This window comes from Lagenorhynchus albirostris, chromosome 19, assembly GCF_949774975.1.
Source record: "Lagenorhynchus albirostris chromosome 19, mLagAlb1.1, whole genome shotgun sequence".
Taxonomy (NCBI): Eukaryota; Metazoa; Chordata; class Mammalia; order Artiodactyla; family Delphinidae; genus Lagenorhynchus; species Lagenorhynchus albirostris.
In genome coordinates this window covers 9,144,368-9,164,783 of record NC_083113.1, presented here as the reverse complement: position 1 = coordinate 9,164,783, position 20,416 = coordinate 9,144,368, and the positions used below count along the sequence as shown (strand labels likewise).

At 52.1% G+C, this 20,416-nt stretch overlaps 2 protein-coding genes across 2 annotated transcripts in view; both read left to right on the top strand.

The window, feature by feature from the left end:
- GRIN2D (glutamate ionotropic receptor NMDA type subunit 2D) overlaps positions 1–12,553 on the top strand; it is a 29,547-nt gene extending 16,994 nt beyond the window's left edge. The window contains exons 10-12 of the mRNA XM_060131621.1: positions 9,484–9,671; positions 9,836–10,068; positions 10,238–12,553. Coding sequence (XP_059987604.1) covers positions 9,484–9,671; positions 9,836–10,068; positions 10,238–11,569 — 1,753 coding nt within the window. The 3' untranslated portion in view covers positions 11,570–12,553. The remainder of the gene's footprint in view (positions 1–9,483; positions 9,672–9,835; positions 10,069–10,237) is intronic.
- A 1,087-nt stretch (positions 12,554–13,640) lies between these two features.
- GRWD1 (glutamate rich WD repeat containing 1) lies at positions 13,641–20,040 on the top strand. The gene is made up of 7 exons (XM_060132432.1): positions 13,641–13,870; positions 14,076–14,193; positions 14,347–14,506; positions 17,045–17,258; positions 17,389–17,531; positions 17,686–17,883; positions 19,022–20,040. Exons 1-7 carry the CDS (start codon positions 13,684–13,686, stop codon positions 19,337–19,339), a joined length of 1,338 nt encoding a protein of 445 aa, XP_059988415.1. The 5' UTR covers positions 13,641–13,683; the 3' UTR covers positions 19,340–20,040.
- The last annotated feature ends 376 nt before the right edge of the window (positions 20,041–20,416 follow it).

Below are 20,416 nucleotides of genomic sequence, written 5' to 3'. Positions count from 1 at the left end.
AATCCCCACAGAAGCCCAGACCTCAAGCCTACGTGTGCTGGATTGAGATTAGAAACGTGAAGGGCGTCAGTTTGCCTGCACTGTCCAGCAGAAAGGAAATGCAAGCTACTGTGCAATTCTAAATTGTTAGTAGCCACGTTAAAAGACACAAAAAGAAACAGGTGAAATTTGTTTTAATGGTGTATTTTACTTAGCCTAGTATATTCAAAATATTATTGCAACACATAATCAGTTTAAAAATGGTTGCGACCTTTTACATAATCCACCCCCCCACCCCCCACCAACACACACACCTTTTGAAATCCAGTGTGCATTTTATACTCACCACACATCTCAGTTCAAACTTGCACCTTTCAAGCGCTTAAACCAGCCACAGGGACGTGTGTAGATACAAATTGGGCGGCCCGGGTCTACATCATCTAAATGCCAGAAGCTTCATAGTGAAGGTTATGAACATGAAACATAAAAGGGCTCTGGCCACCTCCCCACCCCCCCTGGGAATTTTCACTTCCTTACTCACCCCCAGAGTATCCTCCCCAGCCAGCCAGCTGACTCATCCCCGCCCCCCCCTACTTCACAAGTATCAAACGCCTTCCTCGGGAGGCAGGGGAATTGCCTTCCTCTTTTTTTCTTTTTTTTTTACTTCTACAGGGAACCCTCACATTCCCAGTCTATCTCATCCTTACATTTGGAGAGTAAGAATTCCAAGACCTGGGTAAGGGTAGGACCCTCATGTCCCACATCTACTTGGTTCCTGAATTTTGGAGAGCAGTGAGAGTGTGACCAGCAAGGGAGACCAGCCCCATCTCAAAAAAATGAATCCAAATCTATCCCACCCCTGAGTTAAAAGAAGGAGGGATACCTGTATTCTTCTTTTCATCCAAATGTCAGCCACAATCCCAGCCCTTCATAAGAATAGCTTGAGGCTTCATCCCGTGTCTTTTTATATTGCATCTTTTTTTTAAATTGAGCTGTAACATACACAGATCTTTTTCTTTTTTTATTGGAGTGTAATCGATTTATTTTTTTTTAATTTTTTTTTTGTCGGTGAATAAAGTTTTATTGGAACACAGCAGAGGCCGTTTCAAGGGGTCCCCAACACACATTCTGAGCACAGAGGAGCCATAGATGCAGGAACTGTAAAAAAAAAAAAAAAAAAAGCCTCTCTGTTAAGCCACATATTTCCTTGTAACATGGGGGTTGGTCTCATGTTAAAGTGGCCACCATTTCCTCCAAGGGAAATTTGATGTGGTCTCTCTATGTATTACGTATGTATATAAATATGTATATATACTAGTATAGTTGATTTATAATGTGTTAGTTTCCGGGGTATGGCAAAGTGATTCATATATATATATATATGATTTTTTCAGATTCTTTTCCATTATAGGTTATTACAAGATATGAATATAATTCCTGTGCTATACAGTAGGCCCTTGTCGATCTCTTTTATATATAGTAGTGTGTATCTGCTAATCCCAAACTCCTAATTTATCCCTCCCCTGCTTTCCCCTTTGGTAACCATAAGTTTATTTTCTATGTCTGTGAGTCTATTTCTATTTTGTAAATAAGTTCATTTGTATTTTTTTTAAAGTTTTTTTGATGTGGACCATTTTTAAAGTCTTTATTGAATTTGTTACAATATTGCTTCTGTTTTATGTTTTGGTTTTTTGGCCTCAAGGCATGTGGGATCTTAGCTTCCTAACCAGGGATTGAACCCGCACCCCCTGCATTGGAAGGCGAAGTCTTAACTACTGGACCGTCAGGGAAGTCCCCTGTATTTTTTTAGTTTCCACATATAAGTGATATCATATGATATTTACCTATCTCTGTCTGACTTACTTCACTTAGTATGATAATCTCTAGGTCCATCCAAGTTGCTGCAAATGGCATCATTTCATTCTTTTTTATAGCCGAATAATATTCCATTGTGTGTGTGTGTGTGTGTGTGTGTGTGTGTGTGTGTGTGTGTGTGTGTACACACATACATACCACATCTTCTTTATCCATTCATCTGTCGATGAGCATTTAGGTTGCTTCCATGTCTTGGCTATTGTAAATAGTGCTGTTGTGAACACTGGAATGCATGTGTCTTTTCAAATTCGAATTTTTGTCTTTTCTGGATATGTGCACAGGAGTGGGACTGCTGGATCATATGGTAGCTCTTTTTTCATATTTTTAGCTTTTCAAGGAAACTCCATACTGTTCTCTATAGTGGCTGCACCAGTTTACATCCCACCATATACAGATCTTAAGTGTGAGGTTCACTGATCAGCTATACATTCATGTGATCATACCCAGGTTAAGGTATGGAAAATTTCTAGTTCCCCTCTGCCCTTCTAGTCACCATAGATTATCACTGTAAATTAGTTTTGCCTGGTTCATTGAATATTACATAAACAGAATCAAATAGTGTATATATAACAGTGTACATGATAGTTTTTGTGTCTAGCTTGCTTCATCCAGTGCTACTACCAAGTTTGTTCACTGCAGTATTCCATTGAGTATACCAATAGAGGAATATATCAGAATTCTTCCACTCTCCTGATTGGTGAACATTTGGGTTGTTTCCGGTGTTTGGCCATTGTGAATATTCTACTATGAAGATTCTTGTACAAGTGTTTGGAGGACATATACATTCATTTTTCTCGGGTAAATTCCCACGGGTGGACCTGCTAGGTCACAGGGAGGTGTCTGCTTAGCTTCAAAAGATACTGCCAGACATTTTCCAAAGTGGTTGTACCAGTTTACATTCTCATCGGCAGTGCAGGAAAGTTCCATTTGTTCCACATGCTTGCCAAGGCTTGGTATCATTCCCATACCTTTTTAATTTACCATAGTGTTTATTATACATCAAGTTCTGTTCTCATTTAAGTTCATTATTGGTTTGCTAGGGCTACCATAACAAAAATTTATTGTCTCACGGTTCTGGAGGCTAGAAGTCCTCCTTGGTTCCCTCTGAGGGCTGTGAAGGAAGGATCTGTCCCAGGCCTCTCTCCTTGGCTTTAGAGATGGCCATCTTCTTCCTGTGTCTTTTCACATCATCTTCCCTTTGTGCATGTCTCTGTATCTAAATTCTCCCTTTTTATAAGAACACCATTCATACTGGATCAGGGTCCACTTTAATGACCTCATTTTAACTTGATCACCACTGTAAAGACCCTTTCTCTGACTAAGAGCACATCCAGAGGCACTGGGATAGGACTTCAGCGTATAAATGCTGGGGAACACAATTCAACCCACAACTCTTTATAGGTGAATATTATTATTCCTATTTTATAGATGAGAAGACAAACGCAGAGCAAGACCCTATAGTTGGTGAGGGGCAGAGCTGGGATCTGAACCCTGGCAGTCTAATTCTCAGTCCAACCTCTCAACCACTGTACTACATAACCTCACTCGCCCAGCGAGAAACCCAGAATCACCCTCCTTGTGCCCCTCATCCAGAAGCTTTGTAGGTTCACAAAGGATACCTGTGTTTCTCACTGTCACCTCTTGCCCTGATTTCCTGCTTCTGCTGAATTTTTTTCTCCCTGGTATTCCTTTTTACATTTTTTTCTAATTTTTCATCCAATTTTTATCAGAGTTATACATCCACATAGTTTGAAAAATCAAATACAAGATTTTTCTAGAAAATGAAAACCACCAGTGGTCCCCCATCTCTTTACCCTCCATTTCTCCCACCTCAGATGAACCTGCTTTCACCTCATTTATTGTCTCATTTTGCTACTTACCCCCCTGTCTCAAAATCCCATGTCTCTATGGCTACCTCTTGATTTTTCAATCTTAGGCATTTTGCATTCACTTCTCACTATGGAAGACACATACTCATACTGTTATTTAAGTTGTCCAAGCTCCCACACTGTGATTCTGGTTAGATGAATATTCATTGTTTACTTGTTGACTGTGTAAATGCTCCCATAGATGCCACACATAGTAAACCATAATTCCTTTCCTCTTCTACACAATTCTTTGTTTTTCCTGGCATTGATATTGTCTTTTTTTTTTCAATTGCCTAGTGGCTGAGTTTTCCTTGTGCTTAACTAATTCAAATCCAAATTCTCCACTAACTATATGAATCTCTTCTTCATGTGTTCAGATGCATCAGGTACTCCATTAATCTCATCTTATTAAAGAAGTTTCTCACGTGGCCTTCTGACCTGCTCCAGTCTGGAACATAGCTGCCATCTTGAGCCCATCACCTCCCTCCTGGTTCAGATCCTGTTGTATCCCATTTCTTACTCTTCCTGTGTTTTGCTCCCTTGTTCTTTTGAGCTTCCTGACAAAAGGCACATGGGAGATACATTTTGGAGACATCGCATACATGAAAACATCTTTACTCTCGATGGGCCATCTGGCTTGGTATAAAATTCTGGGCTGGAGATCACTTTCCTCCAGAATTTTGAAGGCATCACTCCACTGTCTTCTAATTTCCAGTGTTATTGTTGAAAAATCCAGTCATCTGGATTCCTAAGCCCTGTATGTGACCTGTTTTTCTTTTCCCTGTCCTCAGTGTGCTGACAGTTCTCAGCAATGTGTCTTCATCTATTTTCATCACTGGACTTTTCAGTCATATCCTGAGGTCATTCATTCTGGGAAATTTTCTTGAATTCTTTCAATTACAGTTCGCCTCTTCCTTCCATTTCTGTTTTTACTTTCTAGAACTCTTATTAACTTGATATTGGGCTTCTTGGACTATCCATTTCTTTTATTCTCTCTCTTATTTTTCTAACTCTTTCTGCCGTACTCCCTGGGAGATATTCTTTTTTTTTTTTTTTTTTTGCTGTACGCGGGCCTCTCACTGTTGTGGCGGACGCGCAGGCTCAGCGGCCATGGCTCACGGGCCCAGCAGCTCCGCGGCATGTGGGGTCCTCCCAGACCGGGGCACGAACCCGTGTCCCCTGCGTCGGCAGGTGGACTCCCAACCACTGCGCCACCAGGGAAGCCCCTCCCTGGGAGATAGTCTTAATATTATCTCCCACTTTTGTATTAAGCTTTTTCACTTCTGCTAGTATATTTTTAATTTCTAAGAACTCTTTTTTGATCTCTGAATTTTTATGGTATTTTGTAAATTTTATAGCATTATTCTGTAGTCTCCTACTTTATAATATCCTATTCATGGTTCAAAGCTGCAGTATCTTGTCCTGTTTCTCTGATGATATTAATGATAGTTGTTGGGTTTTTCTTTTTTACATCTTCTACTCTCTGCATGTCTGCATGTTTCCTCCAAGTCCCCCCCCCCCATTTGTTTTGTTTCTATCTTTCTTTCTTTCTTTTTTTTTTTTTGGCCATGCCACACGGCTTGCAGGATCTTAGTTCCCCAACCAGGGATTGAACCTGGGCCCTTCCTTGTTTCTATCTTTCTTGGTAGAGGCTTTATCTGATGTCTAGTAATCCTTAATAGTCGGTTCATATTTGGGAGCGGGCATCCAAAATTCCGGAAGTGGTGGGCCTGTGAGCACATAAGCAGGGTTGTTGACTGTGAACTTCACTGTAGGGTGAGCTGTCTGGACCATTTTTGTTGGGGAATCCCCAATGTCAGTATTTTTTTGGTCTCTTTTCCTGGGTTAGTTATATATATATATATATACACACATACATATAGATGTATATATTTGTATATGTAGACATACTATATATATGTTTTTAAAATAGAGAGGACCAAAGAAGAAAGCAAATAATGAATCATGATCTCCCTGGCAAGATACCCCTAACCATATGCAAGTTAAAAGGCACTCACTCATTCATTCATTTATGCATCCAATAAATGTTTATTAAGGTCTTCTTGCACCAGACACTGGGCTAGGCACTAAGGGTATAGCAGTGAACAAATCAAAGTCTCTGTTCTCCTAGCGCTTCCATTCTAGTCTAGAAGACAGACACATGTGTGTCTAGAGCAGCGCTCTCCTACAGCCCCTTCTGTGATGATGGAAATATTTGAGATCTGAGCAGTCCAATATGGTAGCCAACAGCTCTCGATCACTGGAGATGAGGTTTGTGTAACTACAGAATTGAATTTTAAATTTTAATTAAAATTGGAATTCAACTAGCCACCTGTGGCTATTGGCTACCACCTTGGACAACACTAGAAAATTCCATCCTCACAGAGAGGTACAAGGTATTGGCAGCCTCATGGCTTTGGCTAGCTCACATTCCAAATGTGGGCTTACCCTACCGCTGAGGGCAAGCAACCTCACAGGAAGAGAAAGGAAATGCATCTCTTAAAAAGAAATAAAGAAACACAGCTTCTCCCAGCCAGTTCTGGAAGCCCATTCCATGAGAGAGGTTCAACTTCTCACTCACTTACGAGGGCCGAAAAGGAAACATCAAGTCCCCTTTCCCTAAAGGAAGCATTATTTTTCAGATCAATTCAACCATATATACACACACGTCTTTATACATCCCTCACTGAAAGTACACACTGTTCTCTTGCATTTTCCGTGGAGGAAAGCCTCTTGGCATTTTTCCCTATTAATGAAATCTTACCTCTCAGCACCGGTGATTGGCACACAGAATGCTGGTCTCAAACCAGCCTGAATTCATTCATTCAACCGCTCTTTATTAAGCACGTGTTGTATGCCAGGTGCTGTTCTAGACCCTGTGGATACAGCAGTGAGCCCGGCAAACAACGTCTGCTCCTTCACGGAACTTAAATTCCAGTGGGGGGGAGGGGGAGATGAATGATAAAGCTAATAACTAAAGACATTTTATAGTTACAAGGAGGTAAGTGCTGTGGACAAAAATACGGCAGGGTGAGAGAGTTTGGGAGACCCAGGAAGGAGGCTACAGGTTGCAGTATTAAACAGTGTACCAGGGAAGGTGCCTTTGGAGCAAACACTTGAAGAAGGTGAGGGGGCCAGCCAGGCAGCTATCTGGGAGAAGGATATTATTCCAGCAGAGAGAATGGCCAGTGCAAAGGCCCTGAGGCAGGAGCAGACTGGAGCAATCCAGGAACTGCACAAAGCCCAGGGTGGCTGGAGCAGACTTAGTGAGGGAGGCGTGCATGGGAGACAAGGCAGAGGGGTAAGGAGGGGTGTGGGGGTGTTTGCTGACAAAGAGCCTGGTGGGGAGTGAAGTGGGGAGACCGCGAAGCGCAGTGAACTGAGGACGGACGGGAGTCAAGGAGGGACGGGAGCTGACTCAAATTCAAGATCCCTCTGGCAACAGGGTGGGAATTTTTATTTTTCCCAAACAAAGGCTGGCGGACATGGCTGAGTTGTACTAGAGGTTTAGGATCAATGCGGTGGGGGGGGGTAGGGCGTAAGGAGGTGGGGAAAGAGGCAGGCATTATATCTCAGAATAACTGAGCAAACGATTAAATTCAAAGCAGATTCTCAGCTCCCCTCTTCCTGAAAGCCCTGCTCACCTTCCCACCATTGGAAGTCTTGATTGTTGACTCTAAAATACTTCTCCATTCTTTCCTCCCACACCTCTCCCTTGTACGTGTCCCCCTCCTAGGACCCCTGAAGACCCTCCTTCCATCTAGTCCCCAGCGCCTCCATCTCTCCTCTTTGGCCTGACTCAGGAAACTCCGAGTTCTTCCCACTTAAACACCTTAAACAATTCACCTTTCGCCCCTAAGGGCATTTTCCTAAACAAAGAGACACCTTGAGAGCAATTACAGTTTGCCTACAAGGCAGCAGTGCCCGCAGGTAGTGCGGTATTTTTCTTGCCTATGTACTGTGTCTGTTTCCAGATGTCGGCTGGGCTCTCCCTGCCTGTTAGGATCTGTATAAGATGAATTCAAACCCCATTCTCCAACTACGGGGTGGCGAATGCCCTCCCCACGTTCCAGAGCTTTGAATTCCTTGCCCCACCCCAAGTTGTTGCTTCAGCTGGATTCTGGGGAATCCTCTCTCTGTCTCCCCCTTTGGGGTGCAAGGACTAAGTCTGTCCTTTTCCTTAATTTCTATGCAACCAACCATGCACACAAGGCATTTATATGCACTTATGTGAGTGTGTGGACGGGGCTTCACTGAAGGTTTGGGGACACAGAGGTATTTACATCAACAGATAGACAAACAACTCAAGACTCCAGGTGATGTATTCACATCAGGAAGACCCTTCGCCTTCTCCTCACCAAGCATCCAGCCACATGCCTTGATGTCTCTTGTTTTCTCCAGACCTGAGCTGTCCAAGACTATTTAAATTTAAATTAGGGACTTCCCTGGAGGTCCAGTGGTTGAGACCCGTGCTTCCAATGCAGGGGGCAAGGGTTCAATTTCTGGTCGGAGAACTAAGATCGCACATGCCTTGGTGTGGCAAAAATAATAATAATAATAATTTAATTAATTAAAATTAAATACAATTTAAAGTTACATCCCTTTGTCGTACTGATCACATTTCATGTGCTCCAGAGCCATGGGTGGCTGGTGGCTGCCATGTTGGGCTGCGCTGATGCAACATTTCCATCACCCCAGAATGTTTTTTTGGACAATGTTGGACTAGAAAGGACAGATACCTCCCTCTAAGAACTAGTCTGGTGTCTACTTAAGATGACCAAAACTTCACTCCACAAAATAACTATGGAGCTATATTCTATCTAGGATTCCAGGACTAGTGGGTTGTTTTTTTTTTTCATTAATACGCCCTGGACATCTTCACAGGTCAGATCATAAGTACTTATCTTATGTCATAGTATAGTTACACAGTGTGGAATCCACAGAAGTGTGGATTCCTTTATCCATTCATTCATTTACTCCACAAATATTTACGACCACCTTGTATGTGTCAGGAACTGCTGGGTCACAGCCTAGAACGTGACAGTGTTGGATCGTGCCCTAGAGGGGCTTGCATTCTGGTAGGAGAGGCTGAGATTAATCAAGTCCTCACAGAGATAACTGTAAAGTGGCAACAGTTGGGAAGGAAGTGACATGTGGCGAATGCCACAATGTATGCACCAGTGAGAACTACTAATTCTGTATCCGTGCTTATCTTCCCACCAAACTGTAGAAATTAGGGCCTAGAGAGAGAACCCAAGCAAATTAAGATGCATGTCTGAGCCTGCGCTTCCCCAGTCTGAATAATGGAGATAATAGTTTCTATCTCATCGGAGTGTTGAGAGAATGGAGTTATTACAGTAGATAGAACAGTGCCTGGAACAACAGAAGTCATCATTAACACTATGATTATTTGTATGATTCTCCTTTCTGAGCTTCAGTCCTTCTCTTTAAAATGGAGGAGTATATGGGACCTTCTCTGGAAGATTCCAGTAAGGACTGAACCAGTAGTTATTTCACTAACAGTCACAGCTAACCTTCTCTGGCGCTTCCTTTGCTCCGGGGGCCATCCGTGCAACAACGCTGGAAGGGAGGTATTGCCGCTGTCCCCATTTGACAGATGTGTAAACAGAGGCACAAAAAGGTGCAGTTCACCACTAGTTAGAATCTGGAGCAGTTGGAGGTTAGGAGGTAGAGGGATTCTGGGTTGCCCATTCGGGCATCTGCGTGGAACTGACCCTGCCCTTCATGCCCCTGCCGGCAGGAAGCTGGATGCCTTCATCTACGACGCAGCTGTGCTCAACTACATGGCCCGCAAAGATGAGGGCTGCAAGCTCGTCACCATCGGCTCGGGCAAGGTCTTTGCCACCACAGGCTACGGCATCGCCCTGCACAAGGGTTCCCGCTGGAAGCGGCCCATCGACCTGGCACTGCTGCAGTTCCTGGGGGATGGTGCGGCTGCACGCAGAGATGCCTACAGGGGATGGGGAAGGGAGGGGAGGCAAAGACCCCTGGGTACTGGGGAAGGAGGGGATGAGGACCTAGACTCCTGTATCAGAGAGGAGGGTCCTCAGAGGGTGCCCACGGAAGGTGACCTCCCACCTTCCTGTCCCCAGATGAGATCGAGATGCTGGAGCGGCTGTGGCTCTCTGGGATCTGCCACAATGACAAAATCGAGGTGATGAGCAGCAAGCTGGACATCGACAACATGGCGGGCGTCTTCTACATGCTCCTGGTGGCCATGGGCCTCTCCCTGCTGGTCTTCGCCTGGGAGCACCTGGTGTACTGGCGCCTGCGGCATTGCCTGGGGCCCACCCATCGCATGGATTTCCTGCTGGCCTTCTCCAGGGTATGGGGGCGAGAGGGAGGCGGAGGGAAAGAGATGGGAGGAAACAGGCTGGGGCGCCTAGAAATGGAAGGGAGCTGAATTGAGGTGCTGGAGAGGAGGGAGGGACGGAGGGAAGGTAGGTGGTCCGTAGCATCCCGCGCTGACCGGGATTATGCCGCGACCCCCGCAGGGCATGTACAGCTGCTGCAGCGCGGAGGCTGCCCCGCCGCCCGCCAAGCCCCCGCCGCCGCCGCAGCCGCTGCCCAGCCCGGTGTACCCGGCGGCGAGGCCCGCTCCCGGTCCCGCGCCCTTCATACCCCGCGAGCGCGCCACTGTGGACCGCTGGCGCCGCGCCAAAGGTGCAGGGCCGCCGGGGGGCGCGAGCTTGGCCGACGGCTTCCACCGCTACTACGGCCCCATCGAGCCGCAGGGCCTGGGCGTCGGCGAGGCGCGCGCCGCGCCCCGGGGCGCAACTGGGCGCCCGCTATCTCCGCCGGCTACGCAGCCCCCGCAGAAGCCGCCGCCCTCCTACTTCGCCATCGTGCGCGACAAAGAGCCGGCCGAGACCCCCGCCGGCGCCTTCCCTGGCTTCCCGTCGCCGCCCGCGCCCCCGGCCGCCGCGGCCACAGCCGTCGGGCCGCCGCTCTGCCGCCTGGCCTTCGAGGACGAGAGCCCGCCGGCGCCCACGCGCTGGCCGCGCTCGGACCCCGAGAGCCAGCCCCTATTGGGCCCCGGCGCGGGGGGCGCGGGCGGTGCGGTGGGCGCGGGCGGCGGAGCCCAGGCCGCGCCACCCCCGTGCCGCGCCGCGCCGCCCCCCTGTCCTTACCTTGACCTAGAGCCGTCGCCGTCGGACTCGGAGGACTCGGAGAGCCTGGGCGGCGCGTCGCTGGGCGGCCTGGAGCCCTGGTGGTTCGCCGACTTCCCCTACCCCTACGCCGAGCGCCTCGGGCCGCCGCCTGGCCGCTACTGGTCGGTCGACAAGCTCGGGGGCTGGCGCGCCGGCAGCTGGGACTACCTGCCCCCGCGCAGTGGCCCCGCCGCCTGGCACTGTCGCCACTGTGCTAGCCTGGAGCTGCTGCCGCCGCCGCGCCATCTCAGCTGCTCACACGACGGCCTGGACGGCGGCTGGTGGGCGCCGCCGCCCCCGCCCTGGGCCGCGGGGCCCCCGCCCCGGCGCCGGGCCCGCTGCGGGTGCCCGCGGTCGCATCCTCACCGCCCGCGGGCCTCGCACCGCGCGCCCGCAGCTGCCGCGCCGCACCACCACCGGCACCGGCGCGCCGCAGGGGGCTGGGACCTCCCGCCGCCCGCGCCCACCTCGCGATCGCTCGAGGACCTCAGCTCGTGTCCCCGCGCCGCCCCCGCGCGCAGGCTCACCGGGCCCTCCCGCCACGCGCGCAGGTGCCCGCACGCCGCGCACTGGGGGCCGCCGCTGCCCGCCGCGCCCCACCGGAGACACCGGGGCGGGGACCTGAGTACCCGCCGGGGCTCGGCGCACTTTTCCAGCCTCGAGTCCGAGGTATGACGCGGCCTGGGGGGCCCCGCCGCCCCCTCGGTCAGCGCAGGCCACAGCCCGAGGGAGCACGCGGGGTGGACAGGACCCGCACGGGTTGGGAAGGAAGGAAATGGAACTGGCCGGACCCCGCCTGGAGCAGCGTCCTGCGCCCCTCGCTATGGGGGCACCTCGAGCCGGGGGGGATTTGGTCCCTCAAATCTCACCCAGCCTGGGAACAAGGGGATAGGGGTCTTGGAGCCCACTGGACTTTTTTTAAACCCGACAAGGGCTTTTTAACGTCACCAGATGGGGCAGGAGGTGGTGGGGTCACGCCACGCCCGCGTCACTCCCCCACGCCTGGGGCCGTGGCCCCCACATCACTGTGCAGCTCCCCGGCCCCAGCCACGCCTCCGGGGAAGCCCGTTTTTAACCTTTCATCCATCGGGACTCAAAACTGTGAGACGCGTTCGCCAAACTGTGACCCCAGACCTTGGCCCCCGCCACACAGAAACCCCTGACCCCAGACTGTGACTTCCGACCCCTAAAAATGGTCATCCGACCCCAGACTGTGACCCCTGACCCCAAACTGTGACCCGAGCCCCAGACCGTTCCCGGACCAGACTCTGTCCCTCGACGTCAAACCGTGACTCCCCCTCCTCCTTTTCCACCCGCGGTAGCTTTCCCCTCTTTCGACCTAGCACACGCCCCCAACGGAAGCCCCGCCTCCACTGCCCCAGCGTTGATCCCAACCTCCAGCAGGCCAAAACTTCCCACCCTGTCGCACCTCACTACCAGCCCCAGGTGCCACGAATCACATGCTCTCCAAAGCCAACCCTTATTTGTGACCTTTCAGTGAAGACCCAGCAGACCCTCAAAAGCCTCCTCTTCCCAGATCTCCAGCCGGGTCTGGAGCTGGGTTGTGGAAGAGAGGGGTCTGGGAGTCCACACATCACCAACCTCCCTTCCCACTCTCCTGTCCCATATTGCAGTGTTTGGAATAAACCATGTTTTTATGCCTCCTCAAGCCCAATGTGAGCTCCGTGTCTGTCTCTTAGTCCCCCTCAAGCTTCTCTGGAGGAAATAAAAACAGAAGAGTCCCACAGAGGAAGAGGGGGCAGAAAGAGAATTCCGGCAAGAACAGAGACCCTGGAGGGATGTGGGAGGTAAAGACTCAAAGAGGCGGTGAGAAAAGACCCTAAGAAGAGAAGGGCTGGGAAGGGGTTGGGGTGGAAGGAGAAGTGGGACAGAGAACTCAAGAAAGATCTGGGATCAAAACTTTTTTAGGATCAAGTCTAGGGTCCCATTCCTATGGCAACAGGTAATGAGGCTTGCTAGGTTCTTAATATCCTGTTCATGCAAGTGAGGAGCGTGTCTATTATACCCCAGCCAATCCACATATCTTGAATTCCGTTAATCTCACCAATGAGAACCTATTTCTAACATGTCATTATGCCAATTAGCCAAACCTCTGGTGCTGATGGGCAATAAAAAGAGCGGAAGCACTTGTAATAGCTGCCTCCAGAGGGTGGACTTTCTGATTAAGTGCTTGCTGACCAGAGCTGCAAGGTGAACGCCTGGGGAGGCAACTGACTGCCCCTAGAGGGTAGATTCAACCAGCTGATTTACACATATCATCCTGTCTACACTTAACCATTTTGAAGTAAATTAAAGCCTTCATAACAAGGAGGGGAGAAGAAACCGCCTTTATGGGTCCTCAGGAAGCAGAAACCTAGTCTCCTTGCCAGTAAGGTCTCTTATTTGCATACACGAATAATTAATTAAGTGGAAAGAAGGGGCTGGGAGTCAAAGGTGGAGGAGAGAGTCGGGGCTTGGAGCTCCTCTAGTTGATGAGGAAAACAGGCCTCCTGCAGAACTACAACTCCCAGGAGGCCTTGCCGCTGCTCTGCGGCAGAGCGCCCCAAAGTCATGGGGAGGGTATAGTTTCCCCGGATCTGCAGGCCTCGCTATCCAGGCCAGGACGCAGTTACCTTAGCTCTCCTTCACCCCTCTCCCCATTGCCCTCTCTAATTGGTGAACGAGGAGGTTTCCAAGGTAACCGCGCAGTAGGGAGGATCCTCACAAGAAGGCAAGAGAGACCCGGAAGTGACGCTCTTACCTCGCGCCGGCGGCAGGAGGTTCCAAAGATGGCTGCGCGCAAGGGTCGGCGGCGCACGTGTGAAACCGGGGAGCCTATGGACGCCGAGTCCCACGACGCAGGGTCCAAGGGCCCGGCCCAGGTCTACCTACCCGGCCGGGGACCCCCGCTGCGCGAAGGAGAGGAGCTGGTCATGGACGAGGAGGCCTACGTGCTGTACCACCGAGCACAGACTGGTAGGCCTGGGCACCTGCAATCCTGGGTCCTGAGGAAGGAGGGGACTGGAATCCTGGGTCCTGAGGGGGCAGTTGGTCCTGAGCCTTTAACTTAAGAGGCACTCTGAAAGAGAAGATTGGGGTGTAAGAGGGTTGACATCACACTCAAGAGGACTGAGATCCCTCTGTCCCATCCTAATTTTCCAACTTCTCCTTCCATCCCCAGGCGCCCCCTGTCTCAGCTTCGACATAGTCCGGGATCAGCTGGGAGACAACCGGACCGAGCTCCCTCTTACACTTTATCTGTGTGCTGGGACCCAGGCCGAGAGCGCCCAAAGCAACAGGTGAGTAAGAACTGACGCTTTCCCAGGACCAGGGACCTGAGCCTCCAGCTCCCTCTTCCTCAGGACCTAGAAATCGGGGTTTCCAGCCTCCTCCCACCCTCCTTACTAAGGATCCTGGCACCCGGTGCCGCATTCATGCCACACCTCCCCCAGATTGATGATGCTTCGGATGCACAATCTGCATGGGACAAAGCCCCCGCCATCTGAGAGCAGTGACGACGAGGAGGAGGACGATGAAGAGGATGAAGAAGAGCGGAAGCCTCAGTTGGAGCTGGCGATGGTGCCCCATTATGGCGGCATCAACAGAGTTCGGGTAAATACAGCACCAGCAGCCTGCCCTGCGTTCTCTGGAGCACACCCCCGCGTACCCACGCCCTTCAGCCCTTAGAAAAGCACCTGGCACATAGTTTTTTTGTTTTTGTTTTTTTGCGGTACGCGGGCCTCTCACTGTTGTGGCCTCTCCCGTTGCGGAGCACAGGCTCCGGATGCACAGGCTCAGTGGCCATGGCTCACGGGCCCAGCCCCTCCGCGGCATGTGGGATCCACCCGGAACGGGGCACGAACACGTGTCCCCTGCATCGGCAGGCAGACTCTCGACCACTGCACCACCAGGGAAGCCCTGGCACATAGTTTTATATATTATAGTAATTGTCATTATGTGCTAGATGCTATAAGATGTTTTTTTTCAGCAGACATCATTTGTACTGAATTTATTATTTATTTACTTATTTATTTGGCTGTGTTGGGTCTCAGTTGCGGCACACGGGATCCTTCATTGTGGCGCGGGCTGTAGAGCACGCGGGCTCAGTAGTTGCAGCAGGCAGGCTCTCCAGTTGAGGCGCGTGGGCTCTGTAGAGCAAGCGTGGGGGCTTAGTTGCCCCGTGGCACGGGGATCTTAGTTCCCCGACCAGGGATCGAACCTGTGTCCCCTGCATTGGAAGGCGGATTCTTAATAGAGGGCTTTTTTTTTTTTTTTTTTTTTTTTTTTTGCGGTACACGGGCCTCTCACTGTTGTGGCCTCTCCCCTTGCGGAGCACAGGCTCTGGACGTGCAGGCTCAGCGGCCATGGCTCACGGGCCCAGCCGCTCCGCGGCATGTGGGACCTTCCCAGACCGGGGCACGAACCCGCGTCCCCTGCATCGGCAGGCGGACTCTCAACCACTGCGCCACCAGGGAAGCCCTAGAGGGCTATTTTTTAATGTTCTTTTCTCTTCTGTAAAACGGTGAGAGTCACAAAGCTTACGTGATGGGGCCGGTGTGAGGATAAACTGAAATGACATAAAGCGTTATTTCAATAACTGAAAGTTATTCAGGTGTCTAGAAACAACACTTGGCTATAACTTGAGATATATGTTTTCTGTTATTGCTCAGGGACTCTTGTGGGCTTGGGGGTTACTTTTGTGCTTCTGAGTTACAACCCCTTCTAATCAGGTTGATGTGAGAATTAAATGAGATGCTGTGTGTACAGTACTTGGAGCAGTGCTGGGCTCATAGTTCTTGAGAAGTATTTCCATTAAAGTATTACCGTGTCTCGGGTACTGTTTTAGACCGTGGGGAGTTAACGGGGTGCAAAAGGTCTCTGGCTCCTTGAAACTTATATACCAGTGGGAAAGGGAACAAGAAGAAACTAAGCATATGTGTGTATGTCCAAAGATGCTAAGTGTTGTGGAAAAAATGAAACAAGGTAAGGGAGTTAGGGTCTTCTGGAGTGGGGTTGCCTCTTTAAATAGTGTGGTCAAGGAAGCATTCACTGATAAGGTGCCATTTGAACAGAGAGCCGCAGGAAATGAGGGAGTGAGGCAAGGATATCTGTGGGAAGAGGTTTGCGGGCAAGGAAATAAGTGCAAAGGCCCTGGGGCGTACTGAGGAGTTTTGAGGGAAGCTGGGGAGAACAGTGCTGAATGGATGAGGGGGAGAGTGACAGGGTTTGGCAGGTGGGCACAGAGGAGACATTGTTTAGGGCCTTGTAGGCCAGTGTAAGGACTTGGCTTTTACTTGGGGAGAAATTGGGAACCGTTGAAGGGTTTAGAGTGAAGGATGGCAGGGATCTGACTTGTGTTTTAAAGGGATCCCTCTTACTGCTGTATTGAGAATAGACTGCAGGGAGGCAAGGGCAGAAGGACAGTCCTGTGAGGAGGCCAGTACAGAGGAGGAATGCAGGGAAGGGTGACTTTGGTGGTAACACGAGTGACAGCAGCAGAGGTACTGAGAAGGGATTGGAAGTGTGGCATTTTGGGTGGAGCCAGCATAGGTGGTGGGTGTGAGGAAGGAGAGACAAGTGGGGAATGAGTCCTGCCGTTTGGGGCCCAAGGTGGGACCTCCAGGGAGGAGTAGGTGGCAGTGGGCGTTTAGGAATTTGGCTTTGGCCTTGTGATGTCTAAACAGTCAGTTCGATGTGAGCCTGGAGTTGAGGAGAGAGGTCAGGGCTAGGGGCTACTTGAAGCCTTGAGGCTGAACAGGATCTCCTAGTGAGCAAAGGTAAACAGGCAGAGAGATCCGGAGACAGGCCTGTGAGCAGCCTACGTTTAGACAGTTGCAGAGACCAGGAGCCTGAACACACTTCTGGGGGCTAGTGGAATAACAGCCTCGATTCCTGGGAGTCCGGAAGGAGTTTTGTCCTCCCCGCACCATCATCTCTACCGCAGGGTGGGGAGTTGTCCCGGGTACCAAACTGCTCTTGCAGGCCCTGATTCCATTCCCGCAGAGGTTTCTGGGAGTTGTAGTCCCAGCCCTGGGTGGGGGGCGGGTCTGAGGAGCTGCAGTTCTGGTTCTGGGGGATGTTAGGGGCTGTGCTTGCCACCTGGAGCCTCCTGTCCCTCTCACCTCCGCTCCCCTTCTCCCTCCCCTCCAGGTGTCGTGGCTGGGTGAGGAGCCAGTGGCTGGGGTGTGGTCAGAGAAGGGCCAGGTGGAGGTGTTTGCACTGCGGCGGCTTCTGCAGGTGGTGGATGACCACCAGGCCCTAGCGACCTTCCTCCGGGACGAGCAGGCCCGCGTGAAGCCCATCTTCGCCTTCTCTGGCCACATGGGTGAGGGCTTTGCACTCGACTGGTCCCCTCGTGTGCCTGGTGAGTCCCTGGGGTGTGCAGTTAGCCCTGAGGGCTGGGTAGGAGCAGGGTCTACAGCAGGGGTGGGTGCTAAGGTGGGAGTGAGCTGTGGCCAGGCGGGACAGGGTCGTGTCCTGACTCCCCTTCGCAGGGCGCCTGCTGACCGGTGACTGTCAGAAGAACATCCACCTCTGGACGCCTACGGACGGCGGTTCTTGGCATGTGGACCAGCGGCCATTCGTGGGCCACACACGCTCCGTGGAGGACCTGCAGTGGTCTCCAACCGAGGACACGGTGAGGGAGGGCCGGGGGTCTGGACTCCTGTCGTGGGGAGGGGGGCAGGTCCTAATGAGGGGGTCACTAAAAGAGAGGGTAGCCCACCACTGGACCCCGGTCTCCAGAGTAGGGCGGGGGTGCACCAGCTTGCCTCCGACTCTGCCTTGTCCAGGTATTTGCCTCTTGCTCAGCCGATGCCTCCGTCCGCATCTGGGACATCCGGGCAGCCCCCAGCAAGGCCTGCATGCTCACCACTGACACCGCCCACGATGGGGATGTCAACGTCATCAGCTGGAGCCGCCGGGAGCCCTTCCTGCTCAGCGGCGGGGATGACGGAGCCCTCAAGGTCTGGGACCTGCGGCAGTTCAAGGTACTGTCCCAGCTGGACACCTGGGGCGGGAGAAGCCCCTGCTACCGGAGGCCACTAGGATTTGTGGGTTTTCCCTCCTGAGATGGTTTATACACGAGAGCTGGGAAGGCCCTCTGAATTGGGGTCCAGATGAGGAAACAGGCTCAGCGAGAGGAAGGCTTGGGGCTGCTGTGGAGTCACTCCCTCTACCATCTGGAGATCTGACACGAGGGAAGGGGCTGGGTGGCGGAGACTACGGTTCTCATCTGCCCGCAGGGAGCCATGCGCCGGCCGTGCTGCCCAGGGACTCAAGGGCTTCAGAAGACGGTCATTTTTCTTTCCGTGGATTTTATAGCTGAGAGCAGAGCCCAGCTCACTCATTTTGGGAGGGGGAACTGAGGGCCAGAAAGGACAGGAGCAGGTAGGATGTGACCACCCAGCTAAGCTTTGACTCTGCAGAGCTGAGAGGGTCTCCAGGCAGGAGAAGTTGCAGCTCCTGGCCTCCCTCTGGACAAAGCCGTGACTTCATACACTTCTGGGCCTTCCCGGGATTGTCTTTTTACTCCCCCCAGTGTAATGAGTTCTACAGAATCAGCTCTGGGGAAGTTTCTAGAAATGGATTCCAGCCCCCCAGGCAGGTGCATGGCCAGGTCACAGGGCCAAAGTGGATTGGCCACTGGAACATTGGAACCACTTCTCCAAATGAGAGAGACACCAATCCCCACCAGCACCTTCGCTTTAGTAAAAGAGTCGTTCTTTGCCTCAGCTCTCTCTGGAGCCTGGGAGTCATGCCGCTGCCCCCTTTAAGGCCTTCTAGAACCAGCGGGCAGAGAGCACTTGCAGAACCATGCCTTCCTTTTATAGGGAAGGAAACAGAGGCAGGCCCAGGGAGGAGCAAGGGTTGGGGTTTTGTGGCCTGGAGCTGGGAGGGGCTTCTTTGCAGGTGAAACCACACTCCCAGCAGCCCCTGGGACATCACAGCTTTATTACCAGCTGTACTTTGCGCTCTGTCCCTTTCAGAGAACCTGGGTTTGTGGGGGGCACAAGGGGTGGAGCCCTGGTTGAACCCTAAGGCTGGAGAGGGGTGGGAGTCTGTGCCTGGGTCACCCCAGGCATCAGGCTGAGGGGCTCAGCGGCCCTGACTCCCATCTTCCCGTAGTCTGGCTCCCCGGTGGCCACCTTCAAGCAGCATGTGGCCCCCGTGACCTCAGTCGAGTGGCACCCCCAGGACAGTGGGGTCTTCGCGGCCTCGGGTGCAGACGACCAGATCACACAGTGGGACCTGGCGGTGGAGCGGGACCCCGAGGCCGGCGACACGGAGACTGACCCCGCGCTGGCAGCCCTTCCCCAGCAGCTGCTGTTCGCGCACCAGGGCGAGACGGCTCTGAAGGAGCTGCACTGGCACCCGCAGTGCCCTGGGCTCCTGGTCAGCACCGCCCTGTCAGGCTTCACCGTCTTCCGCACCATCAGCGTCTGAGGCCAGCCGGGCTGCATCTATCTGGCCCTCCACTTGGGGACTGAAGTTGAAGTTCATCCCCCTGGAAGGGATTCGATCAGATCCGTTGGCCAGCGCTTCTCCAGCAGGACTTAGTTTGGCCCATCGGCTGCCGTGATGGATTCTGTCTGACTTACTGTTTTTTGAAAGGACTCGGTTTGGTCCGGTGCCCCCCTTGCCAAAGGATATGGTTTGATCCGTGGCTCTAAAACTAGGGCTTGGTTTGCTCCCACGATTCCTCCAACCAAAGGACTGGGTTTGACCCATGGCCCTATAAGACCAGTGGGTTTGACTCTGGTGACCCCTCTTGCCCCAAACCTTGGTTTAGCCCAGTGACCCCCTCCCCCACGACCTGTCAGAAGAATCCATTGGCTTCTTCCCTGACGGGCCTGGCGTGGCCTGGTTGCTGTGGACACGTAGTCAGCTGCAGCACTTGGCGTGACCCTTTGACCTCTCTGCCACTGGCCTCCCCCAGGGAACTCAGCTGCTTTACAGTGGCTGGACCGAATTCAAGGAGTGGGTTCCTCCAGCAGAAGTTGGCCCTTGTCTTCCTGCCAACTGGGTTTGGCCACGACTTCCCAGGGAGAGGCCGCGTGGGGCCTTCTCCCCTCCTCCCAAAGGCAGGCACTGTGCAGGGGGGAAGAGTTGGAGGCTCCTGAGGGGCAATAAAGGACCAGAATGAGGCCTGGAGTGTGTGAGACTCGTCCCTCTGCCCGCTGCCTCATGAGGAGGAGGGAGGACCTGGCCCCCGGCTGTCCCTAGGCCACTGGGTCCGACCCCCAGCCCATTGGGTGCTATAAGGTCCTGCCTTCCCGATGTCTTATTCCATCTGGAACTCACTCTAGGTCTCTGGGGGGGGATCTCAGGTGTGCCTCCCAACTTTTCAAGGCTTCACCTCAGGTGGAACGCCCCCCGTGTCTCTTGTCTTTACACCACTGCCCTCATGATTGCTTTCTCACCATCTCTTTGTTCCCTCATCTGTGTCCCCATCTTCCCGCATCTCCTGGCCCCCAAGCTCTGTCTCCATGCCCCCTCCCGCTGTGTCTTTCCTCCGCCTCC

Bases quoted from the DNA above. Each gene is read 5' to 3' on its own strand.
- GRWD1 (XM_060132432.1), top strand. From the start codon at position 13,684: ATGGCTGCGCGCAAGGGTCGGCGGCGCACGTGTGAAACCGGGGAGCCT. The intron at 17,259-17,388 runs GTGAGTCCCTGG...TCCCCTTCGCAG, and splicing joins CTGGTCCCCTCGTGTGCCTG to GGCGCCTGCTGACCGGTGAC. The intron at 17,884-19,021 runs GTACTGTCCCAG...ATCTTCCCGTAG, and splicing joins GGGACCTGCGGCAGTTCAAG to TCTGGCTCCCCGGTGGCCAC.